General features: G+C 43.1%; 3 protein-coding genes across 4 annotated transcripts in view; all 3 read right to left on the bottom strand.

Moving 5' to 3' along the window:
• The window catches only part of mfhas1 (malignant fibrous histiocytoma amplified sequence 1), a 36396-nt gene extending 30025 nt beyond the window's left edge, over window positions 1-6371 (bottom strand). Inside the window, exon 1 of the mRNA XM_038970562.1 lies at window positions 3055-6371. Within this exon, the coding sequence (XP_038826490.1) occupies window positions 3055-6010 (2956 nt within the window). The 5' untranslated portion in view covers window positions 6011-6371. The remainder of the gene's footprint in view (window positions 1-3054) is intronic.
• A 3218-nt stretch (window positions 6372-9589) lies between these two features.
• On the bottom strand, window positions 9590-11973 carry LOC120025852 (3'-5' exoribonuclease 1-like). The gene is made up of 7 exons (XM_038970554.1): window positions 11556-11973; window positions 11263-11435; window positions 10873-11095; window positions 10618-10701; window positions 10386-10495; window positions 10161-10275; window positions 9590-10052 (listed from the first exon to the last, which is right to left on the bottom strand). Exons 1-7 carry the CDS (start codon window positions 11631-11633, stop codon window positions 9810-9812), a joined length of 1026 nt encoding a protein of 341 aa, XP_038826482.1. The 5' UTR covers window positions 11634-11973; the 3' UTR covers window positions 9590-9809.
• Window positions 11974-15982: 4009 nt separating this feature from the next.
• LOC120025791 (protein phosphatase 1 regulatory subunit 3B-like) lies at window positions 15983-20682 on the bottom strand. 2 transcript variants are annotated; one of them, XM_038970443.1, is made up of 2 exons: window positions 20566-20682; window positions 15983-18637 (listed from the first exon to the last, which is right to left on the bottom strand). In XM_038970443.1, the coding sequence occupies exon 2, from the start codon at window positions 18604-18606 to the stop codon at window positions 17743-17745; it is 864 nt and encodes a 287-aa protein (XP_038826371.1). In that variant the 5' UTR covers window positions 18607-18637; window positions 20566-20682; the 3' UTR covers window positions 15983-17742. The 2 variants fall into 2 exon arrangements, with proteins under 2 accessions (XP_038826371.1, XP_038826370.1); XM_038970442.1 differs by lacking the exon at window positions 20566-20682 and adding an exon at window positions 20290-20558.
• Between the last annotated feature and the right edge of the window lie 4426 nt (window positions 20683-25108).

Here is a 25108-nt window from a genome sequence, read left to right as displayed (position 1 = left end):
GAACAGTATTTTAAAAACACCATTTGTGTGGTCAGGAGCGAGTGGGCACATCAATTTTAAGGATAACCTTTGTGACTAACCCCTGTGGAACGTGAAGGCTTTCTGCTTACAACAAGTGTCATTATCTGTCAGATCAGCACAAGGCAACAAACAAATCTGGATGTGTGTGGAAGAGGAAATGACAATTAACTGCACATTACTAATTACTCACTCACCATCCGCTGTCACTTTACACATACATTCAACACAAGCAAAAGCACAAACAGACTCTCACGTACACAAACACACACACAATACAAGGTTTGTGGGGTTGCATCGTGTAGGGGGGAAATTGGTCTGCATGGCTGAGATTTTTTTTCAGCCATATAAAGGCAGATCAGGTCATGAATAAAAAGGGGAGTACATGCCTTTGATTCAGAGATGTCAGGCCAAAACAGATGCAAGGAAAAGATTATTGCGATGGAGGTCTTCTCCCTAGATTCCACAGAAGAAAGATTATATTCAAGAGTCCTCCATGTTTAGTCTGCCGGAAAGAGAGGAGCCCCAACACTGAGTCAACAAGCTGCAGCAGCCAAAAACATGGCCATATTAGGACATATGAAAAGCTGTGAAGCTAAATGGAGGAGGAACACAGGTTGTGGAAAAAGGTAGAACATTTTCATTTCTACAAGGACAAAGCAGGGGTAAAGGGACATTCTATAGGAGTTGAATCACCAATGTTTTTACAGAAGAGCAAACCTATAGCTACCATTGAGTTGCTCCAGTGAACACAACAAGAGGGCACATTCCCATGGAAACAGGCAGGTGCAGCTGAGAGCCAGTCACCTGCAAAGTAACTACTTGAGTGAGTTGTTCAAGTTCAGCTATTGGCCAGTCGAAATTAAGAAGCGCACAGCTGGGGTTGGTCAGAAAGAGGCTACAGGGCTAAAGTTCCATTAATTGAATTCCAAATCACTAACCTGCAACACATTACATCCCCCACCCACGCAAACAAAACCGTCTCCTCCCTTCCCTCCCACCCCATTCAATTTGTCAAAGTCTCCCAAGCATGATATCACATCCAGCCTTGCTTCAATAAATACCCAAGCAGAAAGACGAGCTTGTGGTAGAGTAACTCACTCACTCCTATCTAGCAGAAATTAGAATGACGCTTGCAATGAAATGTGACAGATTTACATAAGCACGAAGCAGTCACCATCTAGTTACTACTCAGTTAAATAAACTGTTGGTGTCTACAGGACAATCACCTTGCTAAACTTAATCCCTATATGTTGTGCCTTCCGAAATGTGGCAAACTACAACAGTTCCTATGTTCCTCCTAGGTTTCTACTACAGTATATGACATTAGTCTATCTGCCAGAGAACTGCCTTATTTTGATCTACCGGCCAGTTTCTGTGCCTAGCTAAGCTCCAGTGTATTAGTATAGCAGGCGCTGGTCTGTGTCCCGGCTCCCGAGCCAGTCAGACAGACGGTTGCTCCGGAAGCCTAGGCATGCCAGTGAAACAGCTCTGAAAAAGCACGGTCTCATGTCTAATGATTCAAACCAGCCACGCCACAGACGTGAACTAATCCACAAAAGACCGCCAAAGCCCTCCCTGGGCCAGAGAGGGAGAGGTGGATGTGGGGATTGAAGCGTGAAAACACAAGTGTGGGGAACTGACACAGAGAGAAGAAAAGAGGGAGAAATAAAATTAGGGTAGGAGGGCCAGGGATTGGGGTAGCTACCCATCCAGCCAAGACCCAGCTGTCTGCTCAATTCCAGACCTCACCTAACTTACGATATCAACAATCCTGGTTGGCGCATAGCTCCAGCACTACAGACTGCTTCAGCAGAAGATACAAACAAGATCTGCAGTATGAAAAGGCCCATTTAAAAGCACTATTTAAAAAAAGGGAAAGATATCAGTCTGGCAGATTTTCTGTCATTCATAGGAGCTGGAAAATGAGTAGGCGCTCTATTCTCATACAAAAGAGTGCACTCGAGGTGGTAATATAATGACATCACAACAAAATCAATCTCATACTAGCAGCAGTAACGAGACAATGTACTGTAGGCCTACACTTCTTCCCACTGAATGCATGAAGGGAGACCTTTACTGATTTCACCATATGAGCTTGCACTGGTCTACTGATGTCTGGATGGCATTGTGCATCATAACAAAAGAGCCGACATTGGGCTTGCTCGCGCTGTATGATCCATCTACTATAGTCACATTCCAAGACAATAAAGGCAGTGTGTTGCCATGGCAACCGTCAGTCTACACTACGTCAGAACTTGTCCATGAACTCAGCCAGAGGCCGAGAATAGACAACTCCGAGGTCAATTTGTGTATCAGAGGTGGGGCTTGAGCCCACGGAGCTCTTCCTCCCTCTTTTAGCTGAGCTAATGTCACCTACAACGGCACTGTAGCCTTTGTGTAGCCTCCATCCCCCACTGACTGACTGAACTTAAACCTAATGAGTCATCCTCACACAAACACAGCAATAAACCCCTATTTTGATTGACTATAGCACAAGAGCAGTGAATGAGTGTACAGAACAGCTTTCACTTTCTCACTCAAACCTCCAAAGATTGTTAGACACATTCATAATAGGTCAGAACATATTACTGTTGGGTAATTCCACGGTGTGATGCTGACTCAAATCTGTTGTTATTAGCAGTTCATTATTCTCTTTCATCCATTCAAATGAATCCCAGGAGAGGAGTATGTCATGAAAAACACCTGTATCAGATGTCCCCTCCATGAGATATTTCCATAATGCCATGATGATTCTAAACCACTGGTAACTGATATACTTGAGTATAATTTTACACTTCCAGTTGCTCTCACCACATATAACCCTCAATATTGTCATTAAAATAATGAAAATTAGGGTGGGGCAATGTAAACTAAAGTCCTTTACACATCTTTGCTAAATTAGAAGGGTGCCAATGAAAATGTGCCTACTTCTAGGAGGCTTGACAAGGGACTCGATAGAGAAAGAGAGGGACGTGATCGAGAAAGAGAGGGACAGAGAATCAAAGAGTCAGAGAGAGGGGAAAGCATATTTACCTGGGAAGGTGTGTGGGTTGGGTGACCCTCTCTTGAGGCACTTGGAACACAGAACATGAACAGTGTAGTAGAGCCCGGGCCACTCCTGCAGAAGGACATTCAGCTCCTCAACCAGTGGTGTTATAGCTTGCCAAGCAGTCCAGATATTTGGCAGGGAGGCATGGCTGGCTATGGACAGTGTCTCGGACTGCTGTCTGCCCTGAGCCGGACGGTAGCTGACTACCACAGGCACTTTACCACGGTAGGCAAATATCTGGTGCCGCCCATCTGATCTCTGAACCACATGGCTGTTGATCTGCACACTGTAGCGTGCAAACAGTCCAGGTGGGAAGAGAAAGGGGAAGCTGTATTCAATCTTCAGCTGCTCCACAGAGAAGAACGGACTAGCAGCCACTGAGCTCCCGTTCACCCAGGCCTCGGCATGGGGCTCCTCATTGCTGACATAGCTGGGGAACTTGTACCAGACGGTGGCCCCGTTCAGAGGCTTGCTGCGGGGCTTGTTGATGCAGTAGCAGACCCCCATCTTCTCCAGCAGCTCCATGATGAGGTGGAGGTCCTGTTGGGTCTGGATGAGAGGTCTCAGGAGCAGCCGGATGACGTTGGAAGGCAGGAGGCCGTGGCTGAGGAAGCCCTCCACATGGTGCTGTAGATGGGTAGCCCGGAGGTCCTCTTCCTTCTCCCCCTCCATAACCACACTGGCCCTCCTTTTGTCCCCCCTCTCCCCATCTGACAGTAGCCTCTCCAGCAGCGTGGACTCATCACTCTGGAAGAAGACATTGAGGATGGCGATGAAGCGTGGCAGGTTGTGGAAGACGTACTCTTTTAGTGTCAGACTGTCCTCGAAGTAGAGTAGCTTCCCGCTCTCGTGCAGGTAGGACAGGGCACTCTGCAGGCGGTCCTCTGTGAGTCCTGCCTGGAGGCCCAAGCGGGCCGAGTCCCACCACGAGAGCCACAGGTCCTGGGGCTTAAAGTGCAGCTCCTCCAGCATCTGCCAGGACTTGGGCAGCACGCGGTGGAGGTTGGGGAAGATATCCCTGTGGTCAGCCACTGACATGAGCTTCTCCCTCAGCCTCTGGATGTTCCTCTGGCTCTCCGTGCAGCTGACACACAGGACAGGGGACAGGAGCTGCAGCCTGTGGTTCAGCATGTACTGCAGCTGGGCTTTCTTCCGCCTCAGGTTCTTGTCTGTGACGCCGTAGAAGAGGATGTGAGGGCTGGAGGTGCGGATGTTGTAGCCCTGTTCCAGGGCCTGGTCCACCTGGTGGGCGAGGGTCCGCAGGCAATGGCTGTCCCACTTCTCCTGCAGGGCAATCTGTCTGTGAATATCCAGGCTCTTCTCCTCCACCTCCATGTCTCCACACAGGTCTGTATGTGTGCCCACCATGCAGACCACAGCGTGGGGCACTTTGGCACTGAGGAGGTGGAGGAAGTACCCCACGTGGGCGTAAAAGCTCTTGGGTGAGTACGTTTTCAGATTCACAACAAGGATATACAGAGCACCGGGTGAGAGAAAAAACGGTTTGATGAGGTCATAATTTGGCTTCCCTGACAGGTCATACACTAAAAATGTAAGACTGCGATCAGCGTCCGCTACCCAGTTAGTCACATCAATCCCTTTGTTAGCCTGAGCAGAGTTGGCATCCTGCTGCTCACTCACCACACTCTGTCTGAGCCGTGTTTTCCCAGCATTTTTCATTCCCATCAGGACCAGTTTTAATCTGGGCTTCACAGCGAGCTGGGAATGTGCGAGTTCCTTTTGATAGGCAGCGATGTAGGGGATTCCTTTCATACAGACCTCATAGGGAGGCTGGATGAGGGGGTTATCCTTCACCTTCCAAATGTTTACCTTGGAGAGTTTTCCAAAGTTATCTGGAAGTATGGCTATTTGATTACCCTGTAAAACAAGCTCTTCCAATCTCTCTAGCTCCACAATAGAGTCAGGCAGATAAGTAATCTTATTATTGTCCAACCAGAGGTTTGCCAGCCTATGCAACTGGCCTATCTCATCTGGGACAAAAGACAGTTGATTTCTGCTCAGGTAAAGCTCGTCTAGTCCTGTGATGTTCAGGATAACCTGGGGAAACTCCTCAAACTCATTAGATGAAAGATTGACCATTTTAAGTCTCTGCAGGTTGCCAAAGGAACGAGGCAGAGCCGAGAGGTTATTACTGTCCAGCATCAGGCTCTCCAGGTTGTGCAGCTGACAGAAGGTGTCAGGTAATGAGGAGATGTGAATGCTGCTGAGCCACAGGATCTTGATGAACTGCAGCTTCATGATGTCCCCTGGTAGACACGCAAACGTATTCCCAGAGCAGTCGAGCTCCTCCAGGTCACTGAAGGCAAGAATCTCCGGGGGACACTGGTCCAGGTTGTTGTGGTCGGCATCCAGAGTACGGAGCCTCTTGAGCTGTGAGAAGGACCTGGGGAAATCACGTATGTCATTGAAGCTTATGTCCAGCTCCTCCAAGCACTGCAGTGCCCCAATCTGTGACGGCAGGTACTGGATCTTGTTGTGACTGATGCAGAGCTTTTTCAGCCCCTTCAGCAGGCCTATATCCTCAGAGAAGTGGCTCAAGCAGTTGTGGCTCATGTCCAGCTCCACAAGTTGACCTAGTTCAAACACCACAAAAGGAACTGTGACAAATTTGTTCCTGCGGAGGATAAGGATACGCAGGTTTGTGAGGGTAGCCCCCAATCCTTCTGGTAGCTCGTGCAGCGAGTTATTGCCCAGATTGAGCACCTCTATCTCGCTTATATTTTCAGGTAGAATTATCCTCTCCCTGTCTTTGGAGCAGATAGTGAGCTGACGCAGGTTGCTTCGCAGCTTCCTAGAGCGGACAGCAGCATCTCTCCACAGCGTAGCCGTTTTGAGATTGTTCTCCTTGTCCTCCATGGCTTTGCAGACCGACCCCTCCTTGTTATCCTGGTCGCATGGCGGTCTAGGTGCTTGTTTCATCGTTTATTGTTCTTATCATCAACAATACAAACAACGGGGAAAACGACAACTCCATTTCGAGTAGGAGCAAGGAAACATGCTTTTCAATCCTATCAAGACGATTGGACCTGGGCAGCAGCGCTTCACGCATCTTTTATCTACGGCGGCGAACCACACAATGAAAAGGGAAACCTACCGCAATTTCAAGTCTATTTTAAAACCCATGCGTTTCGGCTGGCCCCTCCATCGCATTATCTGGTATCGTAGCATCCAATCGCGTCCCTTATTCAAACAAACAATTCATGAAATCAAACAACGGGAACGGTCACTCCTTTTGTCTCGCTAGTTGCTACTCTCTCTGCCCGTGTTCTCTCGTGAACTGCAGTCCTTCCTGCTCAGGGACGTGTGGAAAGAGCACCAACGCCTAGAACACACTGCGTCAGCTTTTGAGCACACCTTCTTCGTTAAGTTATTTATTCTATTGACCATGATGAGGAAAAGCTATTATTATTGCTTGGAAAGAAAATTGATAATAATAAATAAAGGAATATGTATGTTTAATCCAGAGAAGACAACTGTTTTCCATTTTATTTAGATATATTTTCCCCACCAACTGATGAGTTGAAAAAGTTGAATTAATGATTCTATATTGAGCTCATTTTCCACATAATTATTCTGGTCATAGATGGGATATAAAATGCTTATAAGAAATACAGACCAAATAGTACAGAATTAAGTTTCTGGAATGTTATTTTTATCAAGCACCATATTTAATGTCCCCCTTCCAAAGGTATTTTTTAGTAGCAGACACTGAAACGTACATGATGTAATGAGTTCTAGGCATCGTAAGGAAAGGTTCGTAAGCAAGCATTTCACTTTAAAGTCTACACCAGTTGTATTTGGCGCATGTGATAAATAACATTTGATTTGATGTCTCATTGGGGGCAAATACAAAACACTGTACCACTTTCTCTTGGTATACGTTGACGGGAAACTGCGTGTTCTTTGTACCGTGAGTTACATGTGATTTGTCTCCATCTAACGGATATGATGTGAATGCACGGGGTTTGGTAAAACCATTACGTCACCATATCACATTGGATTATGTGTTGAAATTAGACATTTTTATTTTACCTTTATTTAAACTAGGCAAGTCAGTTAAGAACACATGCTCGTGCCTTAGACCGCTGCACCACTCGGGAGCCCAAAGTTGAAATTTGATTGGATTTGTACATAACATAAAAAGGGCATAATGCTTTTCTCGTGAAACCGATACCATGAAGCACAGAAATGTTAGGAATGTTAGATGTACCATTTGTAAATTATATTTTATGCAAATGCGATGCTAGTTTGTATTGCAATTATCCTTCTCCCTCTTTTGGCATTGGAACTGTACATTGAACAGTCATGAGTCCATGAAGTTCAAACTGATTAAAAAACGCAGATAAACGATACATGTTAAGGACCAGTGGTGTAAAGTACTTAAGTAAAAATACTTTAAAGTACAGCATTAGTTTTGGGAGTATCTGTACTTTACTATTTATACACTGCTCAAAAAAATAAAGGGAACACTAAAATAACACATCCTAGATCTGAATGAATGAAATATTCTTATTAAATACTTTTTTTCTTTACATAGTTGAATGTGCTGACAACAAAATCACACAAAAATTATCAATGGAAATCAAATTTATCAACCCATGGAGGTCTGGATTTGGAGTCACACTCAAAATGAAAGTGGAAAACCACACTACAGGCTGATCCAACTTTGATGTAATGTCCTTAAAACAAGTCAAAATGAGGCTCAGTAGTGTGTGTGGCCTCCACGTGCCTGTATGACCTCCCTACAACGCCTGGGCATGCTCCTGATGAGGTGGCGGATGGTCTCCTGAGGGATCTCCTCCCAGACCTGGACTAAAGCATCCGCCAACTCCTGGACAGTCTGTGGTGCAACGTGGCGTTGGTGGATGGAGCGAGACATGATGTCCCAGATGTGCTCAATTGGATTCAGGTCTGGGGAACGGGTGGGCCAGTCCATAGCATCAATGCCTTCCTCTTGCAGGAACTGCTGACACACTCCAGCCACATGAGGTCTAGCATTGTCTTGCATTAGGAGGAACCCAGGGCCAACCGCACCAGCATATGGTCTCACAAGGGGTCTGAGGATCTCATCTCGGTACCTAATGGCAGTCAGGCTACCTCTGGCGAGCACATGGAGGGCTGTGCGGCCCCACAAAGAAATGCCACCCCACACCATGACTGACCCACCGCCAAACCGGTCATGCTGGAGGATGTTGCAGGCAGCAGAACGTTCTCCACGGCATCTCCAGAATCTGTCACGTCTGTCACATGTGCTCAGTGTGAACCTGCTTTCATCTGTGAAGAGCACAGGGCGCCAGTGGCGAATTTGCCAATCTTGGTGTTCTCTGGCAAATGCCAAACGTCCTGCACGATGTTGGGCTGTAAGCATAACCCCCACCTGTGGACGTCGGGCCCTCATACCACCCTCATGGAGTCTGTTTCTGACCGTTTGAGCAGACACATGCACATTTGTGGCCTGCTGGAGGTCATTTTGCAGGGCTCTGGCAGTGCTCCTCCTGCTCCTCCTTGCACAAAGGCGGAGGTAGCGGTCCTGCTGCTGGGTTGTTGCCTTCCTACGGCCTCCTCCACGTCTCCTGATGTACTGGTCTGTCTCCTGGTAGCGCCTCCATGCTCTGGACACTACGCTGACAGACACAGCAAACCTTCTTGCCACAGCTCGCATTGATGTGCCATCCTGGATGAGCTGCACTACCTGAGCCACTTGTGTGGGTTGTAGACTCCGTCTCATGCTACCACTAGAGTGAAAGCACTGCCAGCATTCAAAAGTGACCAAAACATCAGCCAGGAAGCATAGGAACTGAGAAGTGGTCTGTGGTCACCACCTGCAGAACCACTCCTTTATTGGGGGTGTCTTGCTAATTGCCTATAATTTCCACCTGTTGTCTATTCCATTTGCACAACAGCATGTGAAATTTATTGTCAATCAGTGTTGCTTCCTCAGTGGACAGTTTGATTTCACAGAAGTGTCACAAAATTCACAAAATACTCAAGTAGTATTTTACTGGGTGACTTTCACTTGAGTAATTTTCTATTAAAAAGGTATCTTTACTTTTACTCAAGTATGACAATTGGGTATTTTTCCCACAAAATTTTAAAACATTTAAAATATTCGTCCCCCCAGAAAGTAAAGAAAACAAGCTAAAACAAAGGAAATATTTATTAGTATTAAACGAGAAATAGTTTAAGACATTAGCTCATACATTCTTAGCCCACGAGTTTGTGCATTGCTTACACCAAACATATCCTCAATTTTCTTGAACCTGTTTTAGAGTGGACCCAAGTTAAATAAGTACAAAGGCCATGCTCTGTAAAATAAAAATAAAAAACTGAAGCCAGGCCTCTAACAGACACAGTACATTTGAGGGTCAGCAAGGTTGTTTTGTTTTCAGACAATATGAAATACAAAAGCCCAGCGAAATAACAATTATTCTTTAAAGAAACTCGTAGCAAACAATGTCTGAGTGCTACTGTGGAAATCTACAGAAGTAGTCAAAAGGCAGAAACAACATTTTTATTGTGGTAAGTGGCACTACTAATAAAATTAAAAAACTATCCAGAGTCCCACAATTTGGGACAAAAAGTAGACTCAGATTGAGTGGGAAAAATGCTATGTATTATTTTCAAGTCATGGGAGTAAAACAGACACGGGATGCCTGCTTGAAGGCCCCAATGTGGAAGTCAGAGCCAGGGGATGTGGAGCTGAAGTCGAGGTGGGGGGCTAGTCTCTGCTGCGAGGAGTATGTGGGGGTGGGGCTCCTTCCACGGGGGCAGAGCTGGGCACAGTCCGCAGCTGTCCTTCGTGCATGCGCTCGTTGATGCGCAGTTGGCAGCCGTCCTGCAGCATGCGCAGCGCAATGCGAGCAATGTTGCGCGAGTCATCCAGGCCAGAGTGAGGGCGGCCCTCGTATTGAAGTCCCAGCTTCTCTAGCATGCTGCTCAGCTTGGTCTGGGTACGAGGGACCTGTGAAAAAGAAAGTGAGGATTCTAGTTCTATTGTTCTACTCAACAGATCGTGTCTAACATGTCTCTACATTTAGAGAGATATTTCTGATAATTTTATTATCACAACCTTATAGAAGTTTCCGTAGAATTTCTTGATGTTGATCCACTTCTTTGCAAACTGTGGATATCTGAGCCGACTTAAACGGCACTGGGTGTTCATGAACTTGCTCATGTCCCAAGATCTGTGGAAATAACAAAGCACATAGTTGTACTAATGAGAACATGTAATATCTCGCTAGTTATCATTGATACACAAAAGCAGTGTTAGTACCCTCTGACAACACGTACGTACCCATCTGTAAGAATGGCATATTTGTATTTTGTGCCAAGCTCTTTCTCCTGAAGCCAAAGCACCACCCGCTTAAGAACATTGGGGAATGTGTCTGCTTCATCCACCATTTTCTGGACCAAAAAAAGCACAGTTAGAAAACTCTTATATTAACATTACAATGTGTGAAGTATTGTGGATCATAGTATTCTAGTCCTTCAAAATTGGTTTAGACAACATCTGTCTGGTGTCTCACCTGTGTTATCCCTGTCAACTTTATGCAGAACTCTGACAGCTGTGTGTTGACTTCTGGCCTGACATATTCCTGAAAGCTGTCCTCCTACAATGAAATCCAGTGTCATTCATGATAACAAAACATTTGTGTGTGTGTGTTTAAGTTGTATTATTTGCATCAACTAATAATGTGAACTCAAAAGGGCCATACATCTGATAGTACACACAAGCCTTACAAAGCATTGATTCTAACAATGTCCCCTCCTCACTTACTCACAATGTCTAAAGTGTGGGTGTTGAACAGGACCATTGGGAACTCAATGATTTCATGCGTGAAGTCAAGGGGGTTGTCCTGTTCACACGTTGCCTCAAAGTCCACCACACAGATGAAGTCGTAGTAGGCATCAGTTGGTCCACCCTCTGTCACAGACTGCATCAAAGACAGCTTCTGCTTCTTGTAGTAGTTCTTCAACCGCTTCTTCATCACATCCTTCACACCTCTACACACAGTGAAAGAGAGAGAGACACACTTGGGATCATGTTCAGTGATACAGATCTTTTTCCAGTGACATGTCAAGCAGCTCTGGGATTTCCTAACGTAGAAATCCTGAACCCCAATGGATTACGTTTGTAACAATCTCCTGCTGAAACAAGTGTTCCTACATACCTTGTGTCAAGCTTACACTCTGCCAGTTTAGACCGAAGCTCATCCTTGTTCATGCGGTTGATCTGTCCATTTGCAAGAGCAATCTCTTTGTAAACAGGATCACTGAACTCGCCACGAGTAGAAGATACTTGAGGGACAGGTTCACCAATGTTACTACACACCTTGTTGCAAGACTTGAAATAGAGAAAGGAATATAGCGTTAGTCTCACAAGTAGGTAACTCGTTTAAAACATCACCTGGCTGTTATTCCTACTGTAGCAGAGTTAACATTAGCTGTACAGTAAGTTATTCACCTTGTCATCTTCCTCGGGTTTAGAAGACAATTTCACATTGTCACCCTTGTCTTGAATATTCTCCTTGTATTCCTCCATTATTGAGGGATAGGATTGTCTCAACCAACTAATCCAAGTATGTTGACTGGAAATAAAATGTTTGCGTGCTACTTGCTAGCTAACTGGTAGATGTCTCTTGTAGCAAACAATCCTCCTGTCATGTCATGTCCTGTTTCCGCGCGTTCTTCCCGCGTGTCCGTGCCAGTGGTCAGCGCTTAAAAAAAATATTTATCCGAAGTTTGTCGCGGAACAACGTTAACGTTACATCATATTAGACACTTCCCTTTATTCATATCTTTCCAACCTTATTCAGACAATACACATTTTACATATACATTTGGATAGCTAGCTGGCAAGCAAGCTAAAACGTAAAATTGTGGGAAAATATAAACAATCAAACGTAATCTCCGGTTGCAGTTCCGGTTAAACTTGACGCCTAAAATACATTAGCGCCACTTGCTGACATGGAAGACCATTACACCAGTAAATCGACTACCAGACTCCTCTTTTTAGTTGAATCTAAGCAAGGAGGCACTAGAAAGTAATAAGCAACCAATCTAATTTACGAAACAAAAATATAAACGCAAAATATAAAGTGTTGGTCCCATGTTTAATGAGCTGAAATAAAATATCCTAGACATTTTCCACAAGCACAAAAAGCTTATTTCTCTCAAATGTTGTAAACAAATTTGTTTACATCCCTTTGCCAAGATAATCCATCCACCTGACAGGTGTGGCATATCAAGAAGCTGATTAAACAGGATGATCATTACACAGGTGCAGCTCTAAAATGTGCAGTTTTGTCACACAACACAATGTCTCAAGTTTTGAGGGATGAGCAATTTGCATGCTGACTGCAGGAATGTCCACCAGAGCTGTTACCAGAGAATTGAATGTTAATTTCTCTACCATACCATACCCAACATAATTTTAGAGAATTTGGCAGTACGTCCAACCGGCCTCACAACCGCAGACCACATGTATGGCATTGTGTGAGCCAGAGATTTTCTGATGTCAACGTTGTGAACAAAGTGCCCCATGGTGGTTGTGGGATTATGGTATGGGCAGGCATAAACTAGTCAATGAACACAATTTAATTTTACAGATGGCAATTTGAATGCGCTGAGATACCGTGACGAGATCCTGAGACCCATTGTCGTGCCATTCATCTGCTGTCATCAACTCATGTTTCAGCATGATAATGCACAGCCCCATGTCGGAAGGTTCTGTACACATTTTCTGGAAGCTGAAAATACCCGAGTTCTTCCATGGCCTGCATACTCACCAGACATGTCATCCATTGAGCATGTTTGGGATGCTCTGGGTTGACGTGTACGACAGCGTGTTCAAGTTCCTGCCAATATCCAGTAACTTCGCACAGCCATTGAAGAGGAGTGGGACAACATTCCACAGGCCACAATCAACAGCCTGATCAACTCTATGCTATGGAAATGTGTCGCAATGCATGAGGCAAATGGTGGTCACACCAGATAGACTGGTTTTCTGATCCACACCCCTACCTCTTTTTTTGTTGGTATCTGTGACCAACAAATGCATATCTGTATTCCCAGTCATGTGAAATCCATAGATTAGGGTTTAATGAATTTACTTCAATTGACTGATTTCCTTAAATGAACTGTAACTCAGTAAAATCTTTGAAATTGTTGTATGTTGCGTTGATATTGTTCTTCAGTATACAATAATGGTGAAGCTACAGTACATTGGTCACAGCACAACTCAGGCAGGAATACTGGTGCTTACACTGTGCATGGAAAGTTGATTTAACAGTGGGATGTGAATTATTCTCAAATTAAATGAATAACTAAACATAATTGTAAGAGATTGTTCCACATACAGTACTAGTCAAAGGTTTGGACACAACTACTCATTCTTGTCATAATATGGACTTGGTCTTTTACCATATAGGGCTATCTTCTGTATACTACCTCAACCTTCTCACAACACAACTGATTGGCTCAAACGCATTAAAAATGAACTTTTAACAAGGCACACCTGTTAATTGAAATGCATTCCAAGTGACTACCTCATGAAGCTGGTTGAGAGAAAGCAAAGAGTGTGCAAAGCTGTCATCAAGGCAAAGGGTGGCTACTTTGAATAATCTAAAATATATTTTGATTTGTTTAACACTTTTTTGGTTACTACATGATTCCATATGTGTTATTTAATAGTTTTGATGTCTTCACTATTATTTTACAATGTAGAAAATAGTAAAAAATAATAAACCCTTGAATGAGTAGGTGTGTCCAAACGTTTGACTGGTACTGTACATACAGTGTATTCGGAAAGTATTCAGACCCCTTGACTTTTCCCACATTTTGGTACATTACAGCCTTATTCTAAAATGTATTAAATCGTTTTTTTTCTTCCTCAATGTACACACAACACCCCATAATGACAAAGCAAAAAACATTTTTTTTTATGTTTGCAAATGTATACAAAATTAAAAATGGAAATATCACATTTACATACACTTAGAAATGTCCTTGTTTTTGAAAGAAAAGCAAATTGAAGATATCGTGCAAAGCTGTGTACGAGATCTGTGTACTAGATCTGTGTATTACTCCCTTCACAGAACAACGTAAACTGGCTCTAACCAGAATAGAAAGAGGAGTGGGAGGCCCCGGTGCACAACTGAGCAAGAGGACAAGTACATTAGAGTGTCTAGTTTGAGAAACAGACGCCTCACAAGTCCTCAACTGGCAGCTTCATTAAATAGTACCCGCAAAACCCCAGTCTACGTCAACAGTGAAGAGGCGACTCCGGGATGCTGGCCTTCTAGGCAGAGTTCCTCTGTCCAGTGTCTGGGTTCTTTTGCCCATCTTAATCTTTTCTTTTTATTGGCCAGTCTGAGATATGGCTTTTTCTATGCAGCTACAATAGAAATTTACAACATTAACAATGTCTTCACTATTTCTGCTCAATTTGATGCTATTTTAAATGGACAAAAAAAAAAAAGCTTTTCTTACAAAAACAAGAACATTTCGAAGTGAGCCCAAACTTTTGAACGGTAGTGTAAGTATTCAGAACCTTTAGCCAGTACTTTGTTTAAGCACCTTTGGCAGCGATTACAGCCTCGAATCTTCTTGGGTATGATGCTACAAGCTTGGCACACCTGTATTTAGGGAGTTTCTCCCATTCTTCTCTGCAGATCCTCTCAAGCTCCATCAGGTTGGATTGGGAGCGTAGCTGCACAGCTATTTTCAGGTCTCTCCAGACATGTTCGATCGGGTTCAAGTTTTAGAGAAATGTAATCATTGAATATTGTAAGAGCTTTCATTGTCTGCTTATATGCCCCCATTATCTATGCTACGGTTCTGACTTGGTCTTACAGAACACTGTAAGAATGGCCCATGTTCTGAATTTTGTCACTCTACATTTCAAAAGTGGTGAACAAATAGTTATGGCTACCTCCAACCTAGCTCGCTCATTCATTTCTTAAAATTACGTATTTGCCTCTTTTCCGCTTGTCGTCCCCTTATGCCATATTTTGTACATCTCAATTGTCAGTAGAAAACACATTTGTTTAAGCAAGTCAGCCATGATTTTTTTTCTAAGGCAGTAAATGAGGCTGAATGAACTGTTTCGCTTCCACACAAGGCTCCGCTGATTGCCAGGTGTAGCAGTGGTAAGGCATGTTGGTACTCTGCAGTTGGGAAAGCTTTATGTAGGCCCTAACAGTTTGTGGGCACCGTTTGTCAGTGATGGATAAAGTACCCAATTGTCATACTTGAGTAAAAGTATAGATACCTTAATAGAAAGTTACTCAAGTAAAAGGGAAAGTCACCCAGCAAAATACTACTTGAGAAAGTCTCAAAGTAAATGTAATTGCTAAAATATACTTAAGTATCAAAAGTAGAGGTTAAAGTATAAATCATTTCAAATCCCTTATTTTTTGTTTGCCCCACCAAGATTTACATGCTAAAATTGCCACCTCTTATAAGACCCTTTATAAAGGCAGCAAATTGTTCTTAGTGATCAAGAAAGATTTCTTCCCCCTCACTCACTTCATTTTTGTTTTTAGTGTGTTTGATATAGTAGTGAACTCCACAGTAAACAGTCTTATCTGTTAATGTATGGCTTGGTGAATGGTGTCTAAGGGTCTTGCTGAATATAGTTCAGCTGGCAGACCTTTGTACAGGTTGCTATGCGTTGAACAGGCTTCATCAGTCACTTCTATAGACATCTGTTTGAGTATCATAGTTCATAGTGACGAGGTCATGAGATTGATAAGTCAAACAAACCTTTGGTTAGCTCTCCTATCATTCACTGAATTGCCATCAAAAGGCTCGTTTCATATCACCCACAGTAATAATACCACCTCTGTACTGAAGGTTTCAATCAGGAGTTTAAATAAACAAAAAATGTAATATTCTTGCAAAACATATTTAATTCTGACATACAAAAATCCATCCTTCATACTTGTTCCTTTAAAAACATATCCAATGACTCTTATTTACATAGAGCAGCATAGTGAACACTGTAAAACATTTTAAATCATCATCAGGAGCAGACAGAAATGTGTATTTCTAAGGTTCCCGTCAAGTAAATTCCTGCCATTCCCACCCCTTTAAAAATTAAAGTATTTGAACTCAAACACCCACATACCAGAATGAGCTCAGTACAAACATGGTGCAAATCCTGAAGAGACTTAAAAACACCTGTCTATTCTGAAGTCATATCACTTAACATAAATCAACTTAAAGAACTCAGTACAAGAAATGTGATGTGAAAGTACATAGACATTTTGATTCCGAATCTATTTGTTAAAAATCATTGAAAGTTTCATCATAAACATTGCTCTTCCAATTATTTTGACCTGCATCACACATAACAGTGTACATAGTTTTACCAGTTAGTGTAATTTCCTGTTGAGTCAACAATGGCTTATCCCAACACATACAGTGGGGTCCAGAATTACTGGATCACTTGACAAAGATGGGCAAAATACACTGTATAAAATAAATACTGAGCTATATTGCATGAATTGTATATTTTATCTATTACTTGTTAAACAACCTCAAAAAGATAAAGGGCCAAAATGATTGGATCCTCTGTTTTCAATAGTCCAGCACCCTCCCTTTTTGAGGATAACGACACAATTCACAGTAGGGATGAGGTATTTTCTGCATGCACATCGTTCTTTCCAAAGCTAAATCCACCATTGGTGTGCGTGGCCAAAGACCACTATTTTCATGTCTTATGACAATAGCACCGGTTCCAATCCAAGTGCCATTGCCGTTTAGCAAACTTCAGGCGGTGCTATGGTCATATGACATGAAAATAGAGCTCTTTGACCATGTACACCAATGATGGGTTTAGCCTTCAAAGAACATGGCATATGCAGAAAATACCTAATCCCTACTGTAAAATATAGTGGTGCATCTTTGATGTTATGAGGCTATTTCGGTCCTGGCGCCCTTGTTAAGGTCAATGGCATCATGAAATTTACCCATGACCGGGACATTTTAGCCAAAAACCTGGTTGCCTCTGCCAGGAGGCTGAAACTTGGCCGCAAGTGAATCTTCCAGCAAGACAATAACTAAGATCCCTTCCAACATATTCTCCAATCTAATAAAACATTTTTGAAAAAGGATCAATTGTCATTATCCTCGCACAGGAAGGGTGCTGGCTTATTGAAAACATGGGGTCCAATCATTTTGACCTCATCTTTGAGATTTTTTAAAATTACTTGTTTAACAAAATCTTTGTCTCAGCAATTGTATTAGTATAAAATATAATAATTTCTACATTTTTTGACCATAGAATAGAGACCAGTTTGAATTGTTTGTTTTTTACTAATCTTTATCAAGGGATCCAATAATTCCAGAACCCACTGTAGATCAAGTACAAAAGCTAGATATGAATTATGTTTTTCTCTTGGTTCAGTCAACATCTACACTGGGATATGCCTGTTAATTAAACCTGCTATGCAATCAGTAAATGTCACATCTGAATATTCTAATAATCCACAGAGTATACAACCCCCATCCCAAAATGTATACATTTTTCTTATTGCTTTTGTTCCCCCGAGCATGGCTGGACGGGCCTGGCCTGAAAAATCACTCATTTTCGGGAACAGCACTTTCTCTGAACAAAAAAAACATTTTACTCTAAGGATGACGGCTTTTCAGTAGTAAGGTCTAATATCCTCATATCCTGCATAACTTGGCCACTCTGGGAACATCCCATGGGAGCATCTGGGACTTCCATAGAAGTCGAATTGAATTCCAAGATCAAACGAGTGTCTCTGCTGGTTACTGCTGAAGCTGCCCTGGCCGTCCATCTTCAAAGCAGACCAGATGATCCTGTAGTTTCGGCCCTGGTTACCGTCCCAGTATGTCTGGCCATTGACTTCATAGCAGATGGCAAACTCTATGTGCTTGTGCGGCCTCAGCTCAGCTGGAAGGGAAACCTCGAAGGCGAAGGTGTCATAGTTCGAGCCTGTGTAGTTGTCCTTCAAGTACTGGCACTCCAAGTCCATGTAGCTTTTCCAAGTGTCAAAGGTTACACGCACCTTGACAGACTTCTCAAAGGACAGGTTTTTGACCTTCACGGTTCCAGACAGTGCCTTCTCTTTCAGCATGCAGTGCTCTAGGCAGACAAGCTCAGTCTCCAGACGCTGACGGAACAGCAGATAATCAGAGGAGGGCTGGGTGAAGCCCATTACCAGTCTGTCCTCCTCATATGGTAACTTGAGCGAAGAGCTGAACAGGTCTGTGATGTTGAGCGGGATGTCAATAGTGTCAAAATGAGAAAAGAACTTCACCTTGGTGAGGGCCAGGCCCTTGTGGTCAGCGAAGGACACTCGCCTTTTAGGTTTCCCATTCTTCTCATGAAGCAAATCTGGTTCAGTCTGCATAGGAGGGGCAGAGGGTTTGAACCGCAGGCAGGGCTTCAGACAGGGTCGTAGTGGTTGTAGTGATTCCGGGGACCTCGTGTAGCAGAAGTCGTCGTTTGACAGGTAGAGCGGCATGGCCAATTCAATCGGCATGGTGGACTTGTGAGGAAAGAGGCTGAATAGACTGAGGGGAAAAACAAAGATACCAGAAAGTTGTCATTCGTCCAGTTGCTTCAAACAATGTTTGACAGAATACACATTCTCTTGTGAAATGTATACAGTATCTTTATTGCCGAATTTGCATGTGAAACATTAAGCAACCGTAGGCTAAGTGCATGGCCAGAGCAAACATTGCATCAATTTCATCAGCTGATAGATCAACCCCCAAGTTACTCTTGTTCAGCCAACCATCACATGTATTTGGTTGTCTGCCGTATAATATCACTGTTTAAGTTGTCAAAAGGTCTTCTCTGACCTACTTGCCCGATGTGTATAATCATGGGTATGCTTTAGCATTTGTACAATCCATCATGCAATCATTTGGAAAAGCGAAGGTGATCATGTATAGCCTTATCCTGAAATGCTATGAGGGGTTTTCTTCTGAAATGCTAAATGAGTTTGAGGTCTCCATAATATCCACATTTCTCGTACTTGACCTATTTTATTGGATAGCCTTGTCTTGAGGTGAGGCATAGGCACGCATCTGATATCTGACAGAAATAGAGTTAAGAAAGTATTTTAAAATGCTAGTATCCACAAGTTCATCTGACTCTGGGGAAGTAAAGAAAGGGCCTCATTGCCAAAATCCCGAAGTATCCCTTTAAAGCCCATTCTTAATGCACTAAACTTGTCCCACTTTACTAACATGAACTTCAGAACTGAAACGCTACAGATGGGGTCATTACTTACTCAGTGTTACACACATGTTGTCCTTTATTTTCTAATATGCCAGACAAGGGCAATTTAGCAGACGATTTTATCCAGTGTAACTTACAGTAGTGAGCGCATACATTAGCATACTGGTCCCCCGTTGGAATCGAACCCACAACCCTGGTGTTGCAACTGAGCAACACAATACACATAATTGTGTCTTTTTCTGGTTTCAGTTTTTCTGAAAGTTCATTGTGAAACAAAAAACAATGTATACTAACTAGCCAATAAACTATACCCAACATTACATGTTAAAGCTTGCGAATAGCCATTGATATGATGGTGCTGTTTAAGGATTTGCCTAATCAGCAAATGTTTTGCCATTCTTACAGACTACTTGGCGATACTTTATTAAATCTCGATTCGGAAGTCCGCATTGTCTTATAAACTCCTGTTCTAGTTGCAGGTAGAAACCTAATAATCAGGTAATATTCATCAGAAAGATATTAAAAGCAATTTTTGCACAGAGTGAGGATACATTTTAGTTAGGAGACATTTCACGTTCCATCAACTATTCAGTTTTAAGTGACAACGCCGCTGCCACGCGACCCAAACAAAGATCTACACACATGCAAGACGCATCTCACTTAATACAAAAAGTGGATTTAAGATTTTCCTGGATATTTTCTTTTTTTGGGCGTTCCACCTGCAATTGGAGACAGATGTGAATAATACACCGCAGCTTTCTGAAGAAAGTACCGGCAAGTAAAGGTTAGTTGAATGTTGCATGACTGCATTGTCTATGGGCCATATTCAGTGACTATGTATTCTCGACCTCAGAGGCTGAGGTTTGAGTTCCTTGGCTATGAACTAACTCAATGTTATAGACTACCACTGCGAATTGGATTATAATCCTGCAAAAGTGATACTTTTGTCTATCTAACGTTAGTCACGAAACAAACTTACCTTGTGCAGTTGGTTTGAAACATTTGCAATGAATTCAGGTAGGATTGACGTGATAGGCTACGTCTACTCTACCAGTCAGAAATCACCATTGCCCTCTCAGCGGTGAAAGCTCCTCTTCCTTGTCGTTTACATGTAGGCTATAATCAATTTTGCTGCAATGCTACTCTACTATTGCTACAAATAAAATGTAACTAGCAACTTCACAAACTGTATCCAGTTTCGGTCATGCCACCGTTTCAAACACCATACTAGGTTCAAGTGAACATGTAGGCCTACCTGTGGCCAATCAAAGTGGGCCGTGGAGAAGAACTCGGTGAATCATCAACTTGGTGAAAGAAAATCTAGAGATAGTCGAATGACCGCTCTAACGATGGAAATACATGTCCTCAAAGATAGAAGGCAGGCAAGATCAGGCGGGACCATTCTAGCAAATGAGAGGGCAGTTTTGCTTGTCAACAAGTGGCACAACACCAATATAGTCGTTTTTATTTATTTATTGCCGGAATGCCACGTGCGTCTTAACAACCTAACCATTTGTATTTATTATGGATCCCCGGCAGCAGCTACTCTTCCTGGGGTCAAGCAAAATTAAGGCAGTTTATACAATTTAAAAAACATTACAATACAATACATTACCCCTACTCCACCAGCACAACATTTATACAGTACTAAATCCATGTGTATGTATAGTGCGTATGTTATCGTGTGTGTATGCATGTGTCTGTGCCAATGTTTGTGTTGCTTCACAGTCCCCACTGTCCCATATGGTGTTTTTTAATTATTTTTTAAAATCTAATTTTACTGCTGGCATGAGCTACTTGATGTGGAATAGAGTTCCGTGTAATTGCTCTATGTAGTACTGTGTGCCTCCCATAGTCTGTTCTGGATTTGGGGACTGTGAAGAGACCTTTTGTGGCATGCCTTGTGAGGTATGCATACAACTTCTATTCGATCAAATAAGACTCACGTAGCAAATTAGGAATTACATTTTTTGTTGACCAAATTCTACACTCATTGACTTCCATAAAAAAATCCTCACTTCTTGGTTTTATTATCCTGGACAGATTTTAGGCTGAGCAAACCCTCTCGCTTCTCATCTTACTTTCTGCCTAGGTCCTAAAGCAAAATCAAAGATGGTGGATCAATGACGATGTCCCACTCAGGCCGTTTACCATTACTTTTTTGTTGTCACAGTTCCAGTCTGCTTAAGCATTTTAAGGCAAGTATGCCCAATATTGGACTAAAGTAGCATAACATTACTCATCTTAGTCCAAGGACCTTACATGTTCTGTTTAAAGGGCGAATTGGCTCTGGAAGCCAAAACAGCCAAATTCACAATCTAAAGGTTTATCGATGTTCAATTGCGGGAATGGTACTAGCAACATACATCCCTCTACTTTCATATCACATCAATCATTTCACAAATGCAAAATACACACTTACTGTACTGTATACAGTTGCAGCCTACAGTATTTTTCAGTGACAACAGGTTTGTGTCATCGGTCTTCCGTTTACACACAGGTGTTCGGAGACAAAGATGGCTAACTAGTACAGGTAGTCCATGGTCTTCTGTCTGTTTTCCGTAAACAAGCGCTGTAACATGGAAATATGGCCTTGTGGGAACCCTAGCCCTATTAAAAGGTGTGTATCAACAACCTTTTGTTTTTTGAAAAGTATTTCTCTCTGATATTAAAGATAAGGTCCTTATGTTTCCAAAACCATACCACAAGCAATGCTTGTTATGATTCAGACCATGCGTCACGGCTCTTAACAAATCTCATCCCCTACAGAAGACACTTTTATTCAATGACTTATGTGTAATGTAATGGGATTAAGTGCCAGGGCAGAGATACCTGGATATACAGTGCATTCGGGAAAGTATTCAGACCACTTTACTTTTTCCAAATTTTGTTACATTACAGCCGTATTCTAAAATTGATTAAATTAATGTTTTCCCTCACCAATCTACACACAATACACCAAAATGACAAAGAAAAAACAGGTTCTTAAACATTTTTGCAAATGTGTTACAAATAAAAAACAGAAAAACCTTATTTACATAAGTATTCAGACCCTTTGTTATGAGACTCGAAAATTTAGCTCAGGTGCATCCTGTTTCCATTGATCATCTTTGAGATGTTTTACAACTTGATTGGAGTCCACCTGTGGTAAATTCAATTGATTGGACATGATTTGGACAGGCACAAATATAAAAACCCACAATTGACAGTGCATGTCAGAGCAGAAACCAAGCCATGAGGTCTAAGGAATTGTTGCAGCCTTGAAGGTCCCCAAGAACACAGTGGCCTCCATCATTCTTAAATGGAAGAAGTTTGGAACCACCAAGAGTTTCCTAGAGTTGGCCGCTCGGCCAAACTGGGCAATCGGGAGAGAAGGGCCTTGGACAGGGAGGTGACCAAGAACCCGATGGTCACTCTGACAGAGCTCCAGAGTTCCTCTGTGGAGATGGGAGAACTTTCCAGAAACACGACGACCATCTCTCCAGCACTCCACCAATCAGGCCTTTATGGCACTCCTCAGTAGAAGGCGCATGTCAGCCCGCTTGGAGTTTTTCAATAGGCACCTAAAGGACTCTAAGTCAATGGGAAACAAGATTCTCTGGTCTGATTAAACCAGGATTGAACTCTTTGGCCTGAATACCAACCGTCACGTCTGGAGGAAACCTGGCACCGTCCCTACGGTGAAGCATGGTAGAGGCAGCATCCTGCTGTGGGGATCTTGTTCAGCGGCAGGGACTCGAAGACTAGTCAGGATCGAGGGAAAGATGGACGTAGCAAAGTACAGAGAGATCCTTGTTGAAAACCTGCTCCAGAGCGCTCAGGACCTCAGACTAGGGCGACGGTTCACCTTCCAACAGGACAACGACCCTAAGCACACAGCCAAGACAACACAGGAGTGGCTTCAGGACAAGTCTCTGAATGTCCTTGAGTGGCCCAGCCAGAGCCAGGACTTGAACCCTATCGAACATCTCTGGAGAGACCTGAAAATAGCTGTGCAGTGACACTCCTCATCCAACCTGACAGAGCTTGAGAGGATCTACAGAGAAGAATGGGAGAAACTCCCCAAATACAGGTGTGCCAAGCTTGTAGTGTCATACCCAAGAAAACTCAAGGCTGTAATCGCTGCCAAAGGTACTGAGTAAAGGGTCTGAATACTTCTGTCAACATAGTATTTCATTTTCTTTTTATATACATTTGCAAAAATGTCTGAGTATATTACTCAGTCTCTGGACAGTAAAGTAGACAAGCTCAGGGCGAGGATCTCCTTCCAGAGAGACATCAGGGACTGTAGCATACTCTGTTTCATGGAATCATGGCTCTCTTTGGATATACGGTCCCCGTCCATACAGCCAGCTGGGTTCTCAGTTATTCACGCAGACAGGAATTAAGAACTCTCCGGGAAGAAGAAAGGCGGGGGTGTATGTTTCATGATTAACTACTCATTGTGTGATTGTGATAACATACAAAAACTCAAGTCCTTTTGTTCACCCCACTTAGAATAACTCACAATCAAATGCCGACCGTATTACCTCCCAAGAGAATTCACTTCGGTTATAGTTACAGCCATGTATATTCCCCCTCAAGCCGATACCACAACTGCCCTCAAGGAACTACACTGGACTTTATGCAAACTGGCAACCACATATCCTGAGGCCGCATTTATTGTAGCTGGGGATTTTAACAAAGCAAATTTGAGGAAAATGCTACCGAAGTTCTATCAACAAATTGACTGTAGTACTCGCTTAGGAAAAACACTAGACCACTACTACAAGGCACTCCCCCGCCCTCCTTTCAGCAAATCAGATCACGACTCCATTTTGCTCCTCACTTCCTATAGGCAGAAACTCAAACAAGAAGTACCTGTGCTAAGGTCTATTCAACGCTGGTCTGACCAATCAAACTCCATGCTTCAAGATTGTTTGTTTTAATTACGTGGACTGCGATATGTTCAGCGTAGCCTCTGAGAATAATATTGACGTTTACACGGACATGGGTAGTGAGTTCATCAGGAAGTGTATAGGGGATGTTGTTCCCACGGTGGCTATTATAACCTACCCAAACCAGAAACTGTGGCATTTGCGCAAAACTGAAAGCACGAACCACCGCATTTAACCATGACAAGGTGACTCAAAATATGGTTGAATACAAACAGTGTAGTTATTCCCTCCGTAAGATAATCAAACAGGCAAAAAGTCAGTCCAGACACAAAGTGGAGTCGCAATTCAACGGCTCAGACACAAGACATATGTGGCAGGGTCCACAGACAATCACGGATTACTAAGGGAAAACCAGCCACGTCGCGGACACCGACGTCTTGTTCCCATTCAAGCTAAACACCTTCTTTGCCCGCTTTGAGGATAACACAGTGCCACCGACACTGGTAAGACATTTGAGTAACACATTTAAGTGTATACGGACACATTGAAGTGTTAACGGACATATTCAATCTCTCCCTATCCCAGTTTGCTGTCCCCACTTGCTGTCCCCACTTTCTGTACCCAAGAAAGCAAAGGTAACTGAACTATCGCCCCGTAGCAATCACTTCTGCCATCATGAAGTGCTTTAAGAGGCTAGTTAAGGATCATATCACCTCTACCTTACCTGACACCCTAGACCCACTTCAATTTGCTTACCGCCCCATTAGATCTACAGACGATGCAATCGCCATCACACTGCACACTGCCCGATCCCATTTGGACAAGAGGAATGCCTACGTCTGAATGCTGTTCATTGACTATAGCTCAGCCTTCAACACCATAGTACCCTCCAAGGTCATCATTATGCTCGGGGCCCTGGGT

This window comes from Salvelinus namaycush, chromosome 31, assembly GCF_016432855.1.
Source record: "Salvelinus namaycush isolate Seneca chromosome 31, SaNama_1.0, whole genome shotgun sequence".
NCBI classification, from domain to species: Eukaryota; Metazoa; Chordata; class Actinopteri; order Salmoniformes; family Salmonidae; genus Salvelinus; species Salvelinus namaycush.
This window is presented reverse-complemented; position numbering and strand designations above follow the sequence as displayed.

Bases quoted from the DNA above. Each gene is read 5' to 3' on its own strand.
- LOC120025852 (XM_038970554.1), bottom strand. From the start codon at position 11,633: ATGGAGGAATACAAGGAGAATATTCAAGACAAGGGTGACAATGTGAAA. The intron at 10,496-10,617 runs GTGAGACACCAG...TTTTTGGTCCAG, and splicing joins AGTTGACAGGGATAACACAG to AAAATGGTGGATGAAGCAGA. The intron at 10,053-10,160 runs GTTGTGATAATA...TCTTTTTCACAG, and splicing joins TCTACGGAAACTTCTATAAG to GTCCCTCGTACCCAGACCAA.
- LOC120025791 (XM_038970442.1), bottom strand. From the start codon at position 20,312: ATGTTTCAAACCAACTGCACAAG. The intron at 18,638-20,289 runs GTAAGTTTGTTT...TTTTCCCCTCAG, and splicing joins TTTCAAACCAACTGCACAAG to TCTATTCAGCCTCTTTCCTC.